Source organism: Quercus suber, unplaced genomic scaffold (genome assembly GCF_002906115.3).
Source record: "Quercus suber isolate HL8 unplaced genomic scaffold, Cork oak 2.0 scaffold_40, whole genome shotgun sequence".
Classification (NCBI taxonomy): domain Eukaryota; kingdom Viridiplantae; phylum Streptophyta; class Magnoliopsida; order Fagales; family Fagaceae; genus Quercus; species Quercus suber.
In genome coordinates, this window is record NW_027069505.1 from 131303 (window position 1) to 148674 (window position 17372).

A 17372-nucleotide genomic window follows, 5' to 3' on the forward strand; every position below is an offset into this window, starting at 1 on the left:
ACCACCCACCAGCACTTCGTCCAAACTAGCCTTCCACTCTGAATAGATCATTAGATGTGTAGCAAGCCAAAACCAATCACCATTAATAGTAACATTGGTCGCTTTGCAGAGAAGTGAATTACATAGTTATATGCTATTCTATAATCAAACGTGGATCTTAGTGGCAATCATTTGGAATTTGAATTATCCAAGCTTCTTCCTTTTCATAAGTAGCATGCGTTCAGGCCACCCAGAAGGAACCACTACAAAGCTAAGAAGTCAAATAAACCTTATCACAGTAACCTTATTCCAATCCCAAAGTTTCCTCAAGCCCGTACTACCTTCAAATTTTTGAATTTTTAAAGCCTCCCATGCTATTTAATCACCAATAGCCTTCCCTTCAAATCTCTGCCGCAAGTAAGCACTCAGCTTTTGTTCCACCATTTTAAACTTTTTAAGGAAAATTAAAGAGGCTAGACTAGTACACTGAACAACAGATCCTTTAATGAGTTGAAGTTTACTGACAAATTAAACGATCAATTCTGCACTGCAAGAATTAATTCTGTCACTAATTTTGTTGGGTGGAGCTTATATCTATTGCATTAGCGCATTGGACACGTGTCTGAATTTCAACGTGTCTAGTGCATTTTTACACTGAATACAAACTGTGTCCAATTTTGTTAATGAAGCACTTACATTCATGCCAAGAAAGCTTCCCTGAGGTGAAAGGCACCCGAAAGTATCTCACAGGAAGATTACCTAAAATTTTAAAACTGAGAGGATTTGGTCGTTAAGCCTATGATTGGTAACAGCAAAAAACACCTCATTCTTGAGAGGATTAGATGACAACCCAAAAAGAGTTATATTCAATGAGAATCTGTTTGAGAGCTATAATTGATTTTAAATTTGACCCAACAAAGATCATAAAGTCATCGGCAAAGGTAAGGTTGGCAATATTTTGCTTGGAAGTTAGAACACTTGGGATCATACACTTTGGCCTTTATTGTTCATAGCAGTAGCATTAAGGAGAGAAGAACAAAGTAAAGGGATATTGGATAGTCCGTTCCTCTAAATACCTAACTAAAGCTTCCAATGGTGCCAAAAACAAGGATGAGATTCCATTCAACAGAGTCAGAGCTAGTTAAAAAAGAAGAAAAAAGAAGAAGAAGCCCATGCATCACATGATTGAAGTGGCATATATTTAAACGAACAAAGTTTAACTATAGTTTCATTTAATATCTTTTTTATCAAATATAAATTTTGATAAATTCACTATTGGATAACATTTTTTATTTTTTATTTAATATTTTCCATGGCTTTTCAAAAGATAAAAAATCAATAACTATGATATCAATTAAATGTTTATAAAAAATAAATTTATGGATAAAATAGTAAATAATATCCAATTGGTACGAAATTTGATATGTCAATAAAGAATATAAAGAACATACAATCCAACTATTGAGTTTTCAAAATCTCTAACCATGTTAATTTTTTTAGTGAAAATTGCAGCCATTTACTATAACAAAGTTTATTGTAAGGGTCATCAAATAGCCCATGGCCCACAGCCCGACCCAGAAACCCGACGGCCCACCGGGCTAATGGGCGGCCCAGCCCGTTGTTATTGAGGCCCATGGGTAGCCCACTAGCCCAGTGGGTCAGGCCATGGGCTATTTTTTATGCCCATGGGTACCCGGTGGGCTAGCCCAGTAGCCCAACCCGTGCCCAGCTCGTTGGCCTAACCTATTAGCCTAGTTTAATAACTCATAATTCATAACAAAAATATATAGGAAGTGTATGAAGGATTGATCTTGAGATATCATAGAGGAATTTCTTAAGAGAACTCCCTCAACTATTAAGATATCCAAAGTAATTGTGCTAAATTTAGTTTACTAAATATATATTTTTCTAGTAGTCTATCAAATTTGAATTAACCATTTGACATTTTTTTTATTAAAGATAAAAAAAAAAAAAACTATTTAAAGCCTTAATAAATAAAAAATTAAATAGGTTTTCATCAACAAAACAAAAAAATAAATAGATTTGATTGTAAAAAATTTGTAATTAAGTATTAAATTATTTAATTCTTTCCTTTAAAAAAATAGATTGATTATTTCCTTATAAAAAATTGATTCTTTCTTTATAAAAATAATAAAATAATATGCTAACACAAGTCCATGGGTGACCCATTAGGCCCAACCCGATAGCCCAACTCGCTAAAAACAAAATGGGCATTGCCCATGGGCAGGGTCATGGGCTAAGGTTTTCTCTTTCGGCCCAGCCCGACCCGGCCCATTAACTAGTTAATAGCCCATTATGCCCAGCCCATTGTGCCCATGGGCCAAGTAAAAATGGGCCGGGCCGGCCCGACCCGGCCCATTGACAACCCTTATTCAGAAAGAAATAGACTAAGTCATGGGCCAATATAAAAGCTTCTAAAGTAGGTGGACGTAGTCTATGGTTATAAAAGCTTCCAAGTATAACCCACCTAGGCCTGTGTTTCAGACTTTCAGTTAACGGTCTATATCTAGGCCCAATAGCCTAATACACTCCTTTATGTTCCATTAATCGGTAACATAACAATGATTTTATTTTTGTTTCAGCTAAAGTTGCAATGTACAGTCCCTAAAGTTTGAAAGTAGTTAAATTTTATATCATAAAATTTCATAATTTGGAATTTTACTCTTGGAGTTCTATTCTGTTTGCATCAGCAATCCTTTCATCCAAATTTTCTATTAAATACCACATAAACTTATTATGTATGTTTAGTTTGTCTAATAAAATGATGCCATGTCATTTTTAATTATTTAATTTTTTTTAGACTACAAAAATGATGTGACATCAATTTATTAGACAAATTAAACAAGTGTAGCAAGTTTATATAACACTTAATGGAAAATACGAATAGAGGGGTTGCTAATGCAAACGGAATAGAATATTAAGAAGTAAAATTTAAATTCTGAAACTTTAGATGCAAAATTTAAACACCCCTAAACTTTAAGCATGTAATTTGCACTTTATCCTTTTGTTTTTTAAGATACGTAATTAATGGAGAAATAGGAGGTGGGTTGTAACTTGTAACTTTTTTTTTTTTGTTTTTGAGGGAAATGTAACCCGTAACTTGTAAGCATGATTAGTTTAAGAAGCCGAAACAAAATACGAAGCAAGTTTCTATATTGGAAAAAAATTATTTTTACATTGCACTATTCATGTAAAGTGTATATTGTAGTTATAAGAATTGTACACTTTTTCTTGAAGGGTCAAATATTAGTCACATTTTTATCTACAATGTACAATTTATCTGGTACTATTCATGTAAAAGCCCTTCTGTATTTTCAAACCAGTTTTGATAAATACAATCAAATTTTCATTTCAATTCCATTTTGTCTAGTGTTGGAAATTGAGAGGCTTGGGCAAAGTGGCCAGCCTTTTTTCTTCACTTTGCAGTTCCAGCAATGCGGCTTTTAGCAGTAATTTTGTGCGGCCCTTAACGCCACACGGAGCATCCAGTCAAAATCAATTACATCACTTCCTCTTCGTAGCTTAATCGACTTTACACACGTGTGTAGTGTGTGTATATATATATATATATATATGCTAAGCTGTCACCAGTGGTATGTCTTCGGTATCAGTCAAACTATTACATAGATGATAGATTGTATCAAATACGTTATCTCACTGGCCATTTACATGTATTTCGTATCCTACTAGTGGATGACCACCTAATAAGAAACTAAACTGTTTTAATTTCATTTCACAACAGTCAGCCCAATGTTTGAGTGGGTTTTCAGCCCCGCGTATAATGCACATTGTAGCATTTCTTTGCCATGTCAAACAACAGGTTAGATTTGAATGTTCCATTTGGGAAAAATTCTTACGGTTAGATTTGAATGTTCCATTTGGGAAAATTTCTTACGGTTAATGTACTGCTCCTTAAAACACAATGTTCATCATTTTACATATGATATACACAATTTTTTGAGCATGTTCACACTTATTATTATTATTATTATGAGTTTAAATTCGGTCAGGCTGTGGCGTAAAGGTTTTACGCCAGCCAATAGAACATAGCCACGTCATCTTCTTTTGAGTGATAAGTTAAATTCCTCTCCAAACACAGAACGAAATAAGAAAACCCACAGAAACCCACAGCCCTGCTTCCTCCCTCTTCCATCTTTGCTTGCCCAAACCTCCACCACACCACACAATTCAATCATCAAAAACAAAGTACTTCCATGGGTCTCGAATGTTCAGGATGGCTTTGACCTTGTGAACGCCATAGGAGGTGGTGATTTTGATATATGAGGGGTTGAAGGAGAGAGGTATCCCGATCAGTGGTTCGGTTGAAGATTCTGACACTGTTGGAGAAAAATGCGAATTGGAAGCTGAGGAAATCGTTGGAGTGGGAGACAATGACATTGCTGGAGGATAAAGGCTGCTCGAGAATGACGTCATTGTAATGCTGGGAGTACAAGATTTCGGGTTTCCAAAATGGGTTTCGGAAAAAGCTGTTGCGGTGGGGAAGTTGAGGAATAAGAATAAGAAGTGAGTGTGAATTTCAATTTCTTAGGATTTGGAGAAGAAGAAGAACAACAACATGAATTTGATCCCATTGATGTGAATTAAAGATTACAAGAATGAAAGAATTACTCTCTGATAAGATTAACAACATGAATTTGAGCCCATTGACGTGAATTAAGATTACAAGAATGAAAGAATTACTCTCTAATAAGATTGAATATTACTCTCATGGAAGAGGGAGGAAGCAAGGCTGTAAGTTTTTGTGGGTTTTCTTATTTCATTCTGTGTTTGGAGAGGAATTTAACTTATCACTTAAAAGAATATGACGTGGCTGTGTTTTATTGGCTGGCGTAAAACCAGTGTTTTACGCCACAGCCTAACTGAATTTAAACTCTATTATTATTATGGTAAATTTCACTAACATATCATGAGATTTGGTAGGGTTGTCCACGGGTCGGTCTGGGTTGGGTTTGTGCCCAACTGGGAATCGACCCGACCAAATTGGGTCTCCTAAACCTGAACCTGCCGCCGACCCGCTGATGGCAGCGGTTCGGGTGGTCGGATGTTAGCGGTTCGCCGGTCGAGTATCGGTCGATTTCGAACTGTGTAAATCATTGGATTTTGCAGAAATCATCGCCGGATTTCTCCGAAATCTCTTGGCAAATCTCAACGAGATTAGGCCAGATCTGACCGGATCTTAAGGAGATCTTGGCAGATCTCAACTAGATTAGGTTGGATCTTGAAGAGATCTCGGCAGATCTCAACGAGATCAGGCCAGATCTCAAAGAGATCCGGCGAGATCTCAGTGTAAAATCGGAGGAAAATAAATAGTAACCATTTTCTGATGTGTTTCTCGGTCAAGTCAGTTGAAAATTGGTTTTTCATGCTCAAAACTGTCAACCGACTCGTCGGTCTCAGGTTTTATGGGCGGAGACTTGCTGCCGACCGTCACCAGCGTCGAGTCGATCAGTTTTTAGGCCGGGTTGGACGGGTTGGTCGGGTTTCGGGTTTGCTTGGACACCCCTAAGATTTGGGTCAATACCAATCAAGTCTAAGACATTTTAAAATTGACTAATTTCTTTCCTAAAACCAATTTAATACCTAACCATGTTAGCCCTCCGTTACTCATTTTTCTATGTTCGTTCTCAAACATCTCTTCTTTAAGCTCTCTCTCTCTCTCTCTCTCTCTCTCTCTCTCTCTCTCTCTCTCTCTCTCTTCTGTCTCTGTTTCTCTCAGGCTCATTTCAAAATAAAAAATATATATATATAAAAAAAAAACATTTTTTTTTTTACAAAATAGGACCACTAACCAAAAAAAAAAAAAAGACTTTTGCGCATGTGATGAGACTAGTAAGGTTTAATCTGTTACAGTTTTAAAGTTGAAGGTTTAATTCAATTTTAAAATTACCATATGGTTTAAGTTGAAATCCCCTCTAAAATATAGGTTTTAAAATGTATTTTACCAGATTTTAAGAACAGAGTATTTGGATGTGGTATATACCCTAACATTCTTGTGAGAAATTGAGGACAATATTATATATATATGATGGCATTCTTATGGTCTTTGTCATGGCCACCGTGTTAGCCTGACATTTGGACTATTGCACATACGTCATACTGATCAAGACTTTAATTTTTCTTCTAACCTTTTATTAAATAAAAAGGAAAAAAAAAAAAAAAAAAAGAAAAGAAAAGAAAGAAAGACACTAATCTGTCATGCCCAAAGAGGTCAAATTTGCCATCGGCCACACTGGGGTCGAGTCCTATCTTAATTATGACAAAAATTCACCTTGCATAAGTAGTATTTATTTTTAAGAGACCATTGGCAAAAATATTACCGACGCCTTAGGTCATGAGTTTGAATCTTTTCTCCACTAACAAAATGATGGTCTCTCTTATAAATGATTACCAAACTCTTTGATCATGAGTTTAAATCTTTTTCTCCACTAACAAAATGTTAGCGTCCCTTGAATTTTATAAAAATGAAGTCTTGTCTGGGAGCAGTTAAGGGTGCCGCTATATATATATATATATATATATTTATATTTATTTATTTATTTATATTGGTGGTATCCAGCAATGTTACAATCAGCATGGTGCACAATTCAAATTGGCATCAAAAGTTCAAAACCAGTAGTCTCAGTAGGTCCAAGAATTCAGAACCCCAGACGCACAGATCAGATTAATGGACAAAGTCCACGGTATCTATGAATTTTCTTAGTATTAGTTTTGATATTTGATATTTCTAGAATTTCTCTTACCTAATTACTTGTCCTTATTTTCTTTTTGGGTTTTGCCACCAACAATCAGGATGTTTTCCACTGGTACGTAATGAATGAGTCAAATCTTTTTTTCTTTTTTTTTGAAAATATGGTCATATGGTGGGACTAAATCATAATGTCTTAAACATTCTTTTCTCGTGTTTAATTGGAGCAATATAAGAACTTTAAAGCATTCACGACTCTTTTAAACTTTTTGATTAATTAGTTTGTTCTTAAATAAATTATCAAGGCCCATAAAAAATAAAAATACTAATTATCAAAGTAAGATAGTTCATCAACAATCACGTAGTGGATGGAAGAAAAATTCTTCCAAATAATTTTGGAGGTTTTTTCCTTTTAAAAACATTCACAAAATTATTATTTAAAATCTTTTGCCGTGTTTGTTTGTTAGTGATTCATTGATACTCTTCAAATTCAACACAACATTTGCCAACTATTGACATCTTGATGAGTCCAATAATACACATAAACAGACTAATTATCAAGGTAAGGTAGTTCACCGACAGTCAACAGTCACCTAATGGAAGGAAGAAAGATTCCTCCAAATAATTTTGGAGGTTTTTTCTTTTTTAAAAACATTAACAAAATTATTATTATCATTATTTAAAATCTCTTGCCGCTTTGGTTGTTAGTGATTCATTGAACAAACATTTGACCTAATTTTTGTCTATTTCAAAAATAGCAGAATTGTTCTAGAATTACAACTTTATCATAACTCTAATGTGAAAGACTATGACTTTATATTTATAAATTTTTGTATAAACTTACTATTTTTTCTTTACAAATCATACACGGGCACATTAGAATTGTGGCAAACCAAAAAAAAAAAAAAAAATCAGATCCTAAATTTTCTCGCAACAAGATTAAACATAAAAATCATCAATGATACAGACTTTGTTAAAAACAAAGTGCAGGCCCTATGTAATGTGACAAGGAAGCTGATTAGGATGACCGACCTACGCAATTGAGCGCAGAAGCAAGAAGACTGGTGGAGTTAAGAAGAGACAGAGGGTGGTGGACAGTTTTATTTTCCTATGAACAATGACTAAACAAATAGAGTAAAGTTTGTGAGTGGAAGACAGCTTATCTAACTGATAGGAACATTTTGAATACATGGGACACTTTTGTGTAATGTGTTTGATTTGATAAGTCAGTGTTGCACAGTGTAATATGGACCTATCCTTATCACATTTCCTTTTCTTTTGGCTTGAAAATAGGTTCCACTTATATATGACTTGGAAATTTTCATTTTCTATGGGGAAAATCATAGATATATGTAGTGGTTTACTTGTCTATAATGAAAATTTTGGAATAATCGACAAAAATGCATAAGTTGAACATGTTCCTGATCTTTTGGCTTTTACTGATAATTTTCCTTGCAAAAATAGAATTCAAAAAAGAAAAAGAAGGTGAAAGTCATGTGAAATGAGAATGTTTACGTTGTACTATTCAATTTGGCTAGGAAATCTTCAACAAAAAATTACTTTGTTTTGGTAAACAGAACCACAGCTTTTTTATATCTTTAATTTTTAAAGATAGGATAGGATTTGAAATCTATGGTGTTTGGATTATAGTTTTTTTTTTACCATATCATTAAACAAAGACATCAATAAGTTTTTGTGTGCGCATGCGCACACTCGTGTATGTAGATGAGATTTGATTTTAGATCATTTATTTAAGGACAAGAGACTTTATTAGTTGAGCTAATTGAAACTCATGCATCTAAATCATCTTAGTTTGGGTCACAATATGAAGTTATTTTATTTTATTTTTATTTTATTTATAAACTAAAACTTTCATTAAGAAAGAAAACTAAGGAACAAAAGAAGAGCAATCATCCTAAAAATATAAGCAATAACACAAGGGGGATGAACTTTTTTTTTTTTTTTTTTTGAGAATGCAAGGGGAATGAACTTGTTGCAAGAAAAAGGGCTTCTATATGTTGCATCAAAAGAGTGAAATCATATATCTCTAAAGACTAGTTAGTAAAAGGTCTTTATTTGTGGATGTAAGGATTAATGATTAAGGATTTGTATATTTACCTTCTTTATTTATGAAGTTAAGAGATATAGATAAATAGATGAATACTAACCTATCCAAAAAAGGTTGTTGATTCTCTTTTAAAAAATAGGTAATTACACTCCTCTTTCTTGCGTTTTGGGGAAATGACACTTCACTCCAAGCTTAATTAAATAATAAAAAAAAACACTCATCTCCCTTGAGGTTTGAAGAAATTTATATTTCCCCCATTCTATTTATATTAAAAATGAAATATTTTAAATTTCTATAAGAATCTCTTTACAAAAGTTTAAACATGGTTTGTAAGAAATAACTAATAAATTTATAATAAAAATATAAAAATTTTCAACCACCAAAACACTTGTAATGACAAATCTCTCCATGACCCATTGAAAAAAGAAAATAAAAATAATAAGCTAAATTCAAACTTAATATTTGAAATACACTTTAATTAAAAATTTAAAACAATGAATTTTAATTATGAAATGGAGGATAATTTTTTATCTCCTTACCCTTAAGCAAAGAGCAAGTTAGTATATAACATTTTTAATATTAATTTAACAAAGTTTGGTCAATTAGATATCAAGGAGGGGGGGGGGGGGGGGAAGTGTTTTTCCCTTCAAGTTTGGAGATTTGGTCAATTAGATATCAAGGAGGGGGGGGGGGGGGAGAAGTGTTTTTCCCTTCAAGTTTGGAGTGACATGTTATTTCCCCAAATCTCAAGGGAAGAGAGTATGATTACCCAAAAAAAAAAGTTGTTAACTTTAGGAGAATAAGATATAAGTTGGGAAGAAAAAGTGGGTTCAAATGTAACCTTGTGGGTTATGAGAAAAAAGAGAAGGGAAGACTTCATCATAAAGGATCTAATGTCAGTTTGGTTCAGCTTTTTAAAACTATACTTTTTGAAAAAGTGGTAGTTTTAAAAAAGTGTGGTATAAAATTGAGTTTTTTAAAAAGCAAATCGTTTGGTTAAAACTGTGACAAAATGCTTTTTGAAAAAGCCGAGTATTTGGCTAGCACTTATAAAAGTGCCGTTTGAGTTGAAAATGACAAAAAATGTATATATAAGGGAGGTTATTTCATTTAGTATCAACTTCTTAATAATAATAATATATTATTGGTATTATTATAATAATATTTGTATTAGTTTCTTTAGTGTCATAAACACGTGTTATTACTATTAATGACTTCTTATTAATATTAATTAAATCTCAAAAAATTTCATCATCATGAAGTAAAAAATGATAATGCAAAAAGATTACAAATTCATACTAATAATCCAAGTTTAAATTGTACTGCACAATATTATTATTAAAAAAAAAAAAAAGAGAGAGACAACTAGTAAGAAAATAGTTTAAAATTATGAGACATTAGACATATTACTAAAGGAAAAGTTGCTTTGATAGAAGCTAGTAAGAAAATCAGATTGATCATAATATTTCTGGAGGAGTTGCAATACATTTACCTAAATTATCTTGTGAGCTAGTTGATGAAAAACTGATAGTGACCAATTGTCATTTCCCAAATAATGAAGCAAGTTACTTACAAATTATGTACTTCACAATATTAATATTTAGGGTCCATTTGGTAATGTTGTTCTAGTCACGTTGTTTAAGTACTGTGAAAATATGTGTGGGTGAAAAATTATTGTGGAAATACATGCTGTGTTGTTTAAATAACGAAAACTGTTAATTAAACAACATAACCAAACATACCCTTATGTTTTGAGAAAACGCATTTGTTTGGAGGCTAAGTTATGGACCTTACATGATGGAATCAACCTTGCTAAATTTGCTAGAATCATCAAGCTTATTATTGAATGTGATGCCACTGAAGCTGTAAAGCTTCTCTCTAGCAACTCATATTCTAATAGGCTGTTTAACCCAATTTTGAATGATTATAGGAGTTCTCTTTGGGCTTTCTAGGAAATCAAGATTCAACACTGTTTTAGGGAGGCTAACAAAGCTGCAGATCTTCTTGCTAAAGTTGGCTGCCACCAAGCTACTCCCTTTTTGACTTATTTTGTATCGCCCTAATGATGTAATAGCGACCCTGTTTGGTACGCAAGTTTAAACACATGTTTTTAGTTTTTAAACAACATTACACGTATATCCACAAATTTTTGTACCCACACATATTTCCAAAAAAATTTAAAACCATTGCTTAAACACTCGTACCAAATGAGATTGCACTTCTGTTTGTACCACCCGCTTGGTTCGGGTTAACTCTATTATCTAACACATTAATTATCTTATCCTTTTAACCAAAAAGAAGAAGAAGAGAAAATGCATATGTTGCGTTTTGCAATTGTAGCTCAGAGGTTGCCACACTAAAATGTAGGTTTACATGTTTCCAGCCTAATAATGCACTTTCAGAAAATTTTTAATAAACCTGCCTTTTTAGTTTTGGGTTGACTAACACACTTTTTACGCTCAACAAACCAAATCAAACAGGCACTTAACATAGTTTGGATAAAACTTACATAGAGTATTTTAGGTATAGTATACTGAAGATAGTGTACCTAAGTTTCGCCTAATTTGTTTCCAATAGATTAGGAGCCTATTTGACTTCTAGTTCCCTCCATTTTAGTATGTTTCCTTTTTTTTTTTCTTTTTTTTTTTTCCTTTTTTGTTTGTTGAGAGAACTAAAAAAACTTTCCAATAAATAAGAAGCCTATTTGGCTGCCACCCTCTCTCTTTTGCTCTTATATAATTAACATTTAGATTTACCTAATTGCATCTATCACTTACCAATTGAAGTACTTAGACCAAGAAAGAAGAAGAAGAAGAAGAAGAACATCAACAACAACAACAAACTTAAGAAACATCTTCCTGCATAGTATTAATGGTTTTTGGTTGATTTTTCCAAACAATGTTACAATTTCACAAAAAAGAAAAAAGAAAGAAAAAAAGAGAGATTAATTTCCACAAACCTAATAAAGCTAAGATAGTGTATCTAAGTTTCGCCTAATTTGTTTCCAATTGATTAGGGGCCTATCCGACTTCTATTTTCTTCCATTTTAGTATGTTTCCATTTTTTTTTTTTTTTGGGGAGAGAATTGTAAGAACTTTCCAATAAATTAGTAACCTATTTGGGTTTTACCCTCTCTCTTTGGCTCTTATATAATTAACATTTAGATTTACCTAATTGCACCTATCACTAACCGGAGAATTACAAAGTTCACTTACCCATTGAAGTACTTAGACCAAGAAAAAAGAAGAAGAAGAAGAAGAAGAAGAAGAAGAAGAAGAAGAAGAAGAAAAAAAAAAAAAATTAAGAAACATTTTCCTACATAGTATTAATGGTTTTTGGTTGATTTTTCCAAACAAAGTTACAACTTCACACACAAAAAAGAAAGCAAAAAAAAAAAAAAAAGGATTAATTTCCACAAACCTAATGAACCTAAGGTAGTGATGTGTGTGTGTGTGTGTGTGTGTGTGTGGAGAGAACTGTAAGAACTTTCCAATAAATTAGTAGCCTATTTAGCTTCTACCCTCTCTCTTTTGCTCTTACATAATTAACATTCAGATTTACCTAATTGCACCTATCACTTACTAGAGAATTACAAAGTTCATTTACCAATTGAAGTACTTAGACCAAGAAAAAAGAAGAAAATAATTTCCACAAACCTAATGAACCTAAGGTAGTGTACTTAAGTTTTGCCTAATTTGTTTCCAATTGATTAGGAGCCTAATTGAATTCTAGTTCCTTCCATTTTAGTATGTTTCCTTTTTTTTTTTTTTTGGAGAGAACTGTAAGAACTTTCCAATAAATTAGTAGCCTATTTGGCTTCTACCCTCTCTCTTTTGCTCTTACATAATTAACATTCAGATTTACCTAATTGCACCTATCACTTACCGGAGAATTACATAGTTCATTTACCAATTGAAGTACTTAGACCAAAAAAAAAAAAAAAAAAGGAAGAAGAGGAAGAAAATCAAAATTAAGGATCATCTTCCTGCGTAGTATTTACGGTTTATGGTTGATTTTTTCAAACAAGATTACAATTTCACAAAAAAAGAAAGAAAGAAAAAAAGGAGATTAATTTCCACAAACCTAATGAACCTAAGAAATCAAAGCTTCAACTATTGCAGTCTCATGTATGAGCACTGTGAGTATAAAACTCTAATTTAAAGAATTAACCCGTAAAATGAACCATCTCCATTAATTGTCAGTTGATATTTACACCAAAGAGCCTAAAACCTTTGTCATCCACTTTTTGAATTGGATCCAGTACACTCAAAATCTTCTCTTCCTTGAATTTTTTGTCATCCTCATCCATTTTATAGGTGAACATTTTCCCCAAATTTAAATCCAATTCCAGCTGAACTTCATTCACCCCCTCAACCAAACAATTCTTGCTGTCTCCCCCATTATAGATTACATCAATTAAACAAAATGTTTCACCCTCTTTTGCATTTTCACCACGTTCACAACTATAAAATGTGATAATATCATTTGCCTTCAATTTTTTCTCCTTCACAAATCTATTCCAACCTCTTGTGAACACAAAACTTTGGCTACTCCTCCAATAACAATATCGAAATTTCCATGACTTCATTAACTTGTCATAAAATACTAACTCAATGTCATCGACACCATTACCATCACCAGCAGCAGCAGCAGCAGCATTATCTTCCATACTTTCACAAATGTAAGGAAAGTATCTCACAGCATATTTTTTTGGAATAACAAGTCTATTAAGCTTACCTACATCGCTTGGTGTCAATTCCTTTTGAAAAAGTTGGCTACATGAAAATTGTCCATCACCATGCACCTTTGTTTGCTTGAGACTAAATCCCATATCTTTGCTTTGAGATTGAGTACGTAAAAAAGCAGCAAATTTGGATGGATAAGAACCATCCCTGATCATATTTAGCACTGCTTCTGTGCTATAATGTTTTTGGAATTCAGGCTCCTGAGCTGTCCTTTCAGTCCATGGAAAATTTCTATGTGAATCCCCACTACGAAGCTTGATTGCCGCGCTATCATAAGCCATAGCTGCCTCCTTTTCAGATTTAAATGTCCCAAGCCAAATCCTCTGGTGGTTGGCATATATCTGTGCACCCCAATGTCCATTTTGCTGAGGAACAACCCCTTTGAATTTCGCTAAGGAGGAGGCATTATTATTGTTTTCGTGTCTCATGCGCTTGCATCCAAGCAAAGTGTAGTAAGTGTTGTTTGAATCTGAAGTTTCTGCCGTTGCATTCATTTTATTGGCACTTGAAATCATGCTTGAAGCATCTTCTTCCATTGTAGAATGTAGAAGAAATTTGAATACTAAATAAAGGCAAACAGAAAAGAAATATGAGACAAGAAAATCTAATGGAACCGGAAGAGAAGCAAGGTGGGATTTTAAAGGATGAGGGGGTATGAGAAGGATTTGAGGACAAATCAGAATGTTTCTGGGAGAAATTAAAGGAGAAGAAAATCTGGTAATGAAAGGTGTTCTGTTGCATCAACATGGCAGGTTCTGTATTTGGAAGGTGGAAAATGTTAAAGATTAAAACTAAAATCAGGTATGACAACCGAGTTAAAAACCATATATCACATTCTAGAGTAGACGAAATATTCTTATACGTGTAAAATGTAATTCCAAAATAGTTGGAACAATATTCATGAAGTGGCCTTGTCTTAATATAGGCAAAAGTTGATTAAATTTTTAAAACGAAGTTAACCCCATTTTGTTACATGTATATTCAGTTCAGGTGTATGCAAGTTTCTTTGTATTTTTGGATATGTTTGCATCCTATCAACAACTACGGTTCCTGGCTCCCCGCTTCAAATAAGTGCTTATGGGTGAACTCAAAAAACTGAACACAACTGAATTCCTTTTTTTGGTCGGGGATTGATGGACAGAGCCTAAAACATGTTGACTTTAACCATGAATTCTATTACGATTTGGCCTATAGTGAATCATCCTAAGACACATATCCAACAAGCACCAAACCAGTCAAAATAAACAAAAAATGTGTTGAGCTGTAACATGTTTTTGGTTACTTCACGTGTTGGCTTTTCCAAATACACAGTGTTGAATACAATAAAACTAAAATCTTAATTGTTGGGTGGTTCCGAAAAATTGTTTAGTAACAACTACATATGACAAAATTGTTATACTTTTTATCCATCTTTCGTTTAAAAAAATTATTTTAAAATTTTGGACTCAAGTATCTTGTTGTTCAAATTATATAGTTTAACTAAAGAGAAATGCTATATATCCACAGCTACCTAACCTTTTCGGCTATTTATCAAAAATAAAATAAACTGCCTAACCTAAATTAGGTAAACTTGAGTTAATGTTGGCGCTAATTTCTCTACTACTTTTACTTCCTAACTGAGGAACGTTCAAAGGTCATTTCACCAACTGGCTGTACAGACTGTGAGTCCGTGTGTCTTTATAACGCTACTCAATTGGGTCTTGTCCGCCATTATTGTTCACCATATTAATTGCTAGTTTGTCATAATGTTCTTTACAAAATCATATACACCATGTCACAAAAATAGAAGGTTCTTTACTACTCGTTTATACTTATGAGATTGAATTTTATATGGATGTGGTGTAAAACCTAAGTTTTACACCTTCCAACCCCAACATGAAATGTTATCATATCACATATTAAAAAATAAACATAATTATACCCACTCAATTCTAATAATCATATGAAAATCCAACTCAATTCGGTGTGATATGATGTACTAAGGAACATTTTAAGGTCATTTCACCAACTATTTGTATAGTCTGTACGTGGGTCGTGTGTCTGTATAATGTTATTCAATTGGGTTTTGTCCCCCATTATCGTTCACCATATTAATTGCCAGTTTGTCATAATGTTTTTTACAAATTCATATACAAAACGTCATAGTAATAGAAGGTTCTTTACTATTGGGCTATACGTATCAGATTAAATTCTATAAGGATGTAATATAAAATTCAAGTTTTACACCCTCCAATCTCAATATGCCACATTATCAATCACATATTAAAGAATAAATACAATCACACTCAATCAATTTTAATACCCAAATGCAAATCCAACTCAATTGGGAGTTTATTGAAATATTATTAGGTGTGGTAGAATGTATTGAATTTTAAGTGAAAAACCGATGTATGAATGGTGTAAAACATGGGTATTATACCTCATCCTTACCAAATTCAGACTCTATACTTATATACTACAAATAAGGGTCCCAATTTTATACTAAAAATAATGGATTTTAATTAGAAAAATGCCGGAGAATAGAAATCCTTTTATCTCATATATTATACGGACACCCTTCCTAATTGTCAAGTTTACAGCTTTAATTTTAATTTTTTATAATTCAATAATTGGGAGAAAGAAGCTTTGAACCTTATACATAATTGTTAGGATAGTTTATTATAGGTTGAACTCTATTAACTGAAATTAAAAAAATTTTAAATTCTATTTAAACTAAAATTCTATTAACCAAAAGCTTAAAGTAATTTAAAATAAAATTCAGTCATAATTTTGTTTTTGACTATGATAAAACTTACACACTATATGCTTGCCCCAAGTGGTTCAATTTGTTAAATTAATTTGTTTTTGTAACATGATTTATTAATTACTAAGATAATTATTTTACTTTTAGGTGGAACTATTAAACTTTCAAGTAGCTCATTGATCATTAAGATGGTTAATTAATATATTTTTTTATTTACATATAATTTTTTTTTTAATCTATGCATCGCACAGGTACTCAACTAGCATATGTGTATGTGTAAAATAGTCAAAGTTTAAAATGAATAAAAAAAAAAAATCGAACACGTGACATGCTATACTTGATGGAGCATAAAATAAAACACTAAGTGTGTGATAAAAGATAATGGACATTCATAAAATTGGTTTAGTTATGATGTGAGGTGACTAATGAAAAATTGAAATTAAACCAATTATTTGAACAAAAATTTTATCAAACAAACAATTGAAATAGGTTGCACTGCTCCAAGACTCTAGTTACTTGATGTTATGATATGCAACACATCCCCTAAGGTGGGAAACCGGGAATACACAATATTTCCTTTATCACTCTTTCCATTTTCATCTTTTTTCTTGTCCATCTATTCAAATATTCCAGGTTTCAAAGCAACCAACATTGCAAATGAACCTTTTTTTTTTCCTTTCAATAGTTTAGGAATCATCGACATACGATTATAATTTCCTTATGTCTATAATTTATAAATATATATATATATTTATTTATTTATAAATTTTTTATATGGCTTGATTGTACAAAAGCAGACCTTAAAATACTTGTTCATAAATATGGTAATTTGCCTCTCTTTTTTTTTGATAATAATTTGTATCTTTTTCGATCAGTCATCAAATGGATTACTTATCAAAGAGCATGTTTAATTAAAGTAAAAGCATTATTTTTTGGAGGTTCTCAAAAAGCGTTATTTTTTGGAGAAACAATTAAAAGTATAAGTATGAAATGATATACTTAATACAATATAATCAATTAATCATCATCATTATTATTATTGCCCTTCATTTAATGCAAGAGTTCAATTTTCTTTCCAAAACTTTTAATGATCAAATCTTCCAATTAAAA

General features: G+C 32.4%; 1 protein-coding gene and 1 long non-coding RNA gene across 2 annotated transcripts in view; both read right to left on the reverse strand.

Annotated features, from left to right (window-relative positions):
* Nucleotides 1–17372, reverse strand: part of LOC136066591 (uncharacterized) — a 77095-nt gene that overhangs the window by 19132 nt on the left and 40591 nt on the right. The gene's annotated exons all lie outside the window — the stretch shown is intronic.
* On the reverse strand, nt 12854–14246 carry LOC111998385 (AP2/ERF and B3 domain-containing transcription factor At1g51120). Its single transcript, XM_024030482.2, has one exon. It carries the CDS (start codon nt 14053–14055, stop codon nt 12973–12975), a length of 1083 nt encoding a protein of 360 aa, XP_023886250.1. The 5' UTR covers nt 14056–14246; the 3' UTR covers nt 12854–12972.

What these genes read in the sequence shown, in the direction of transcription:
- LOC111998385 (XM_024030482.2), bottom strand. Translation starts at nt 14,055, where the DNA reads ATGGAAGAAGATGCTTCAAGCATGATTTCAAGTGCCAATAAAATGAAT.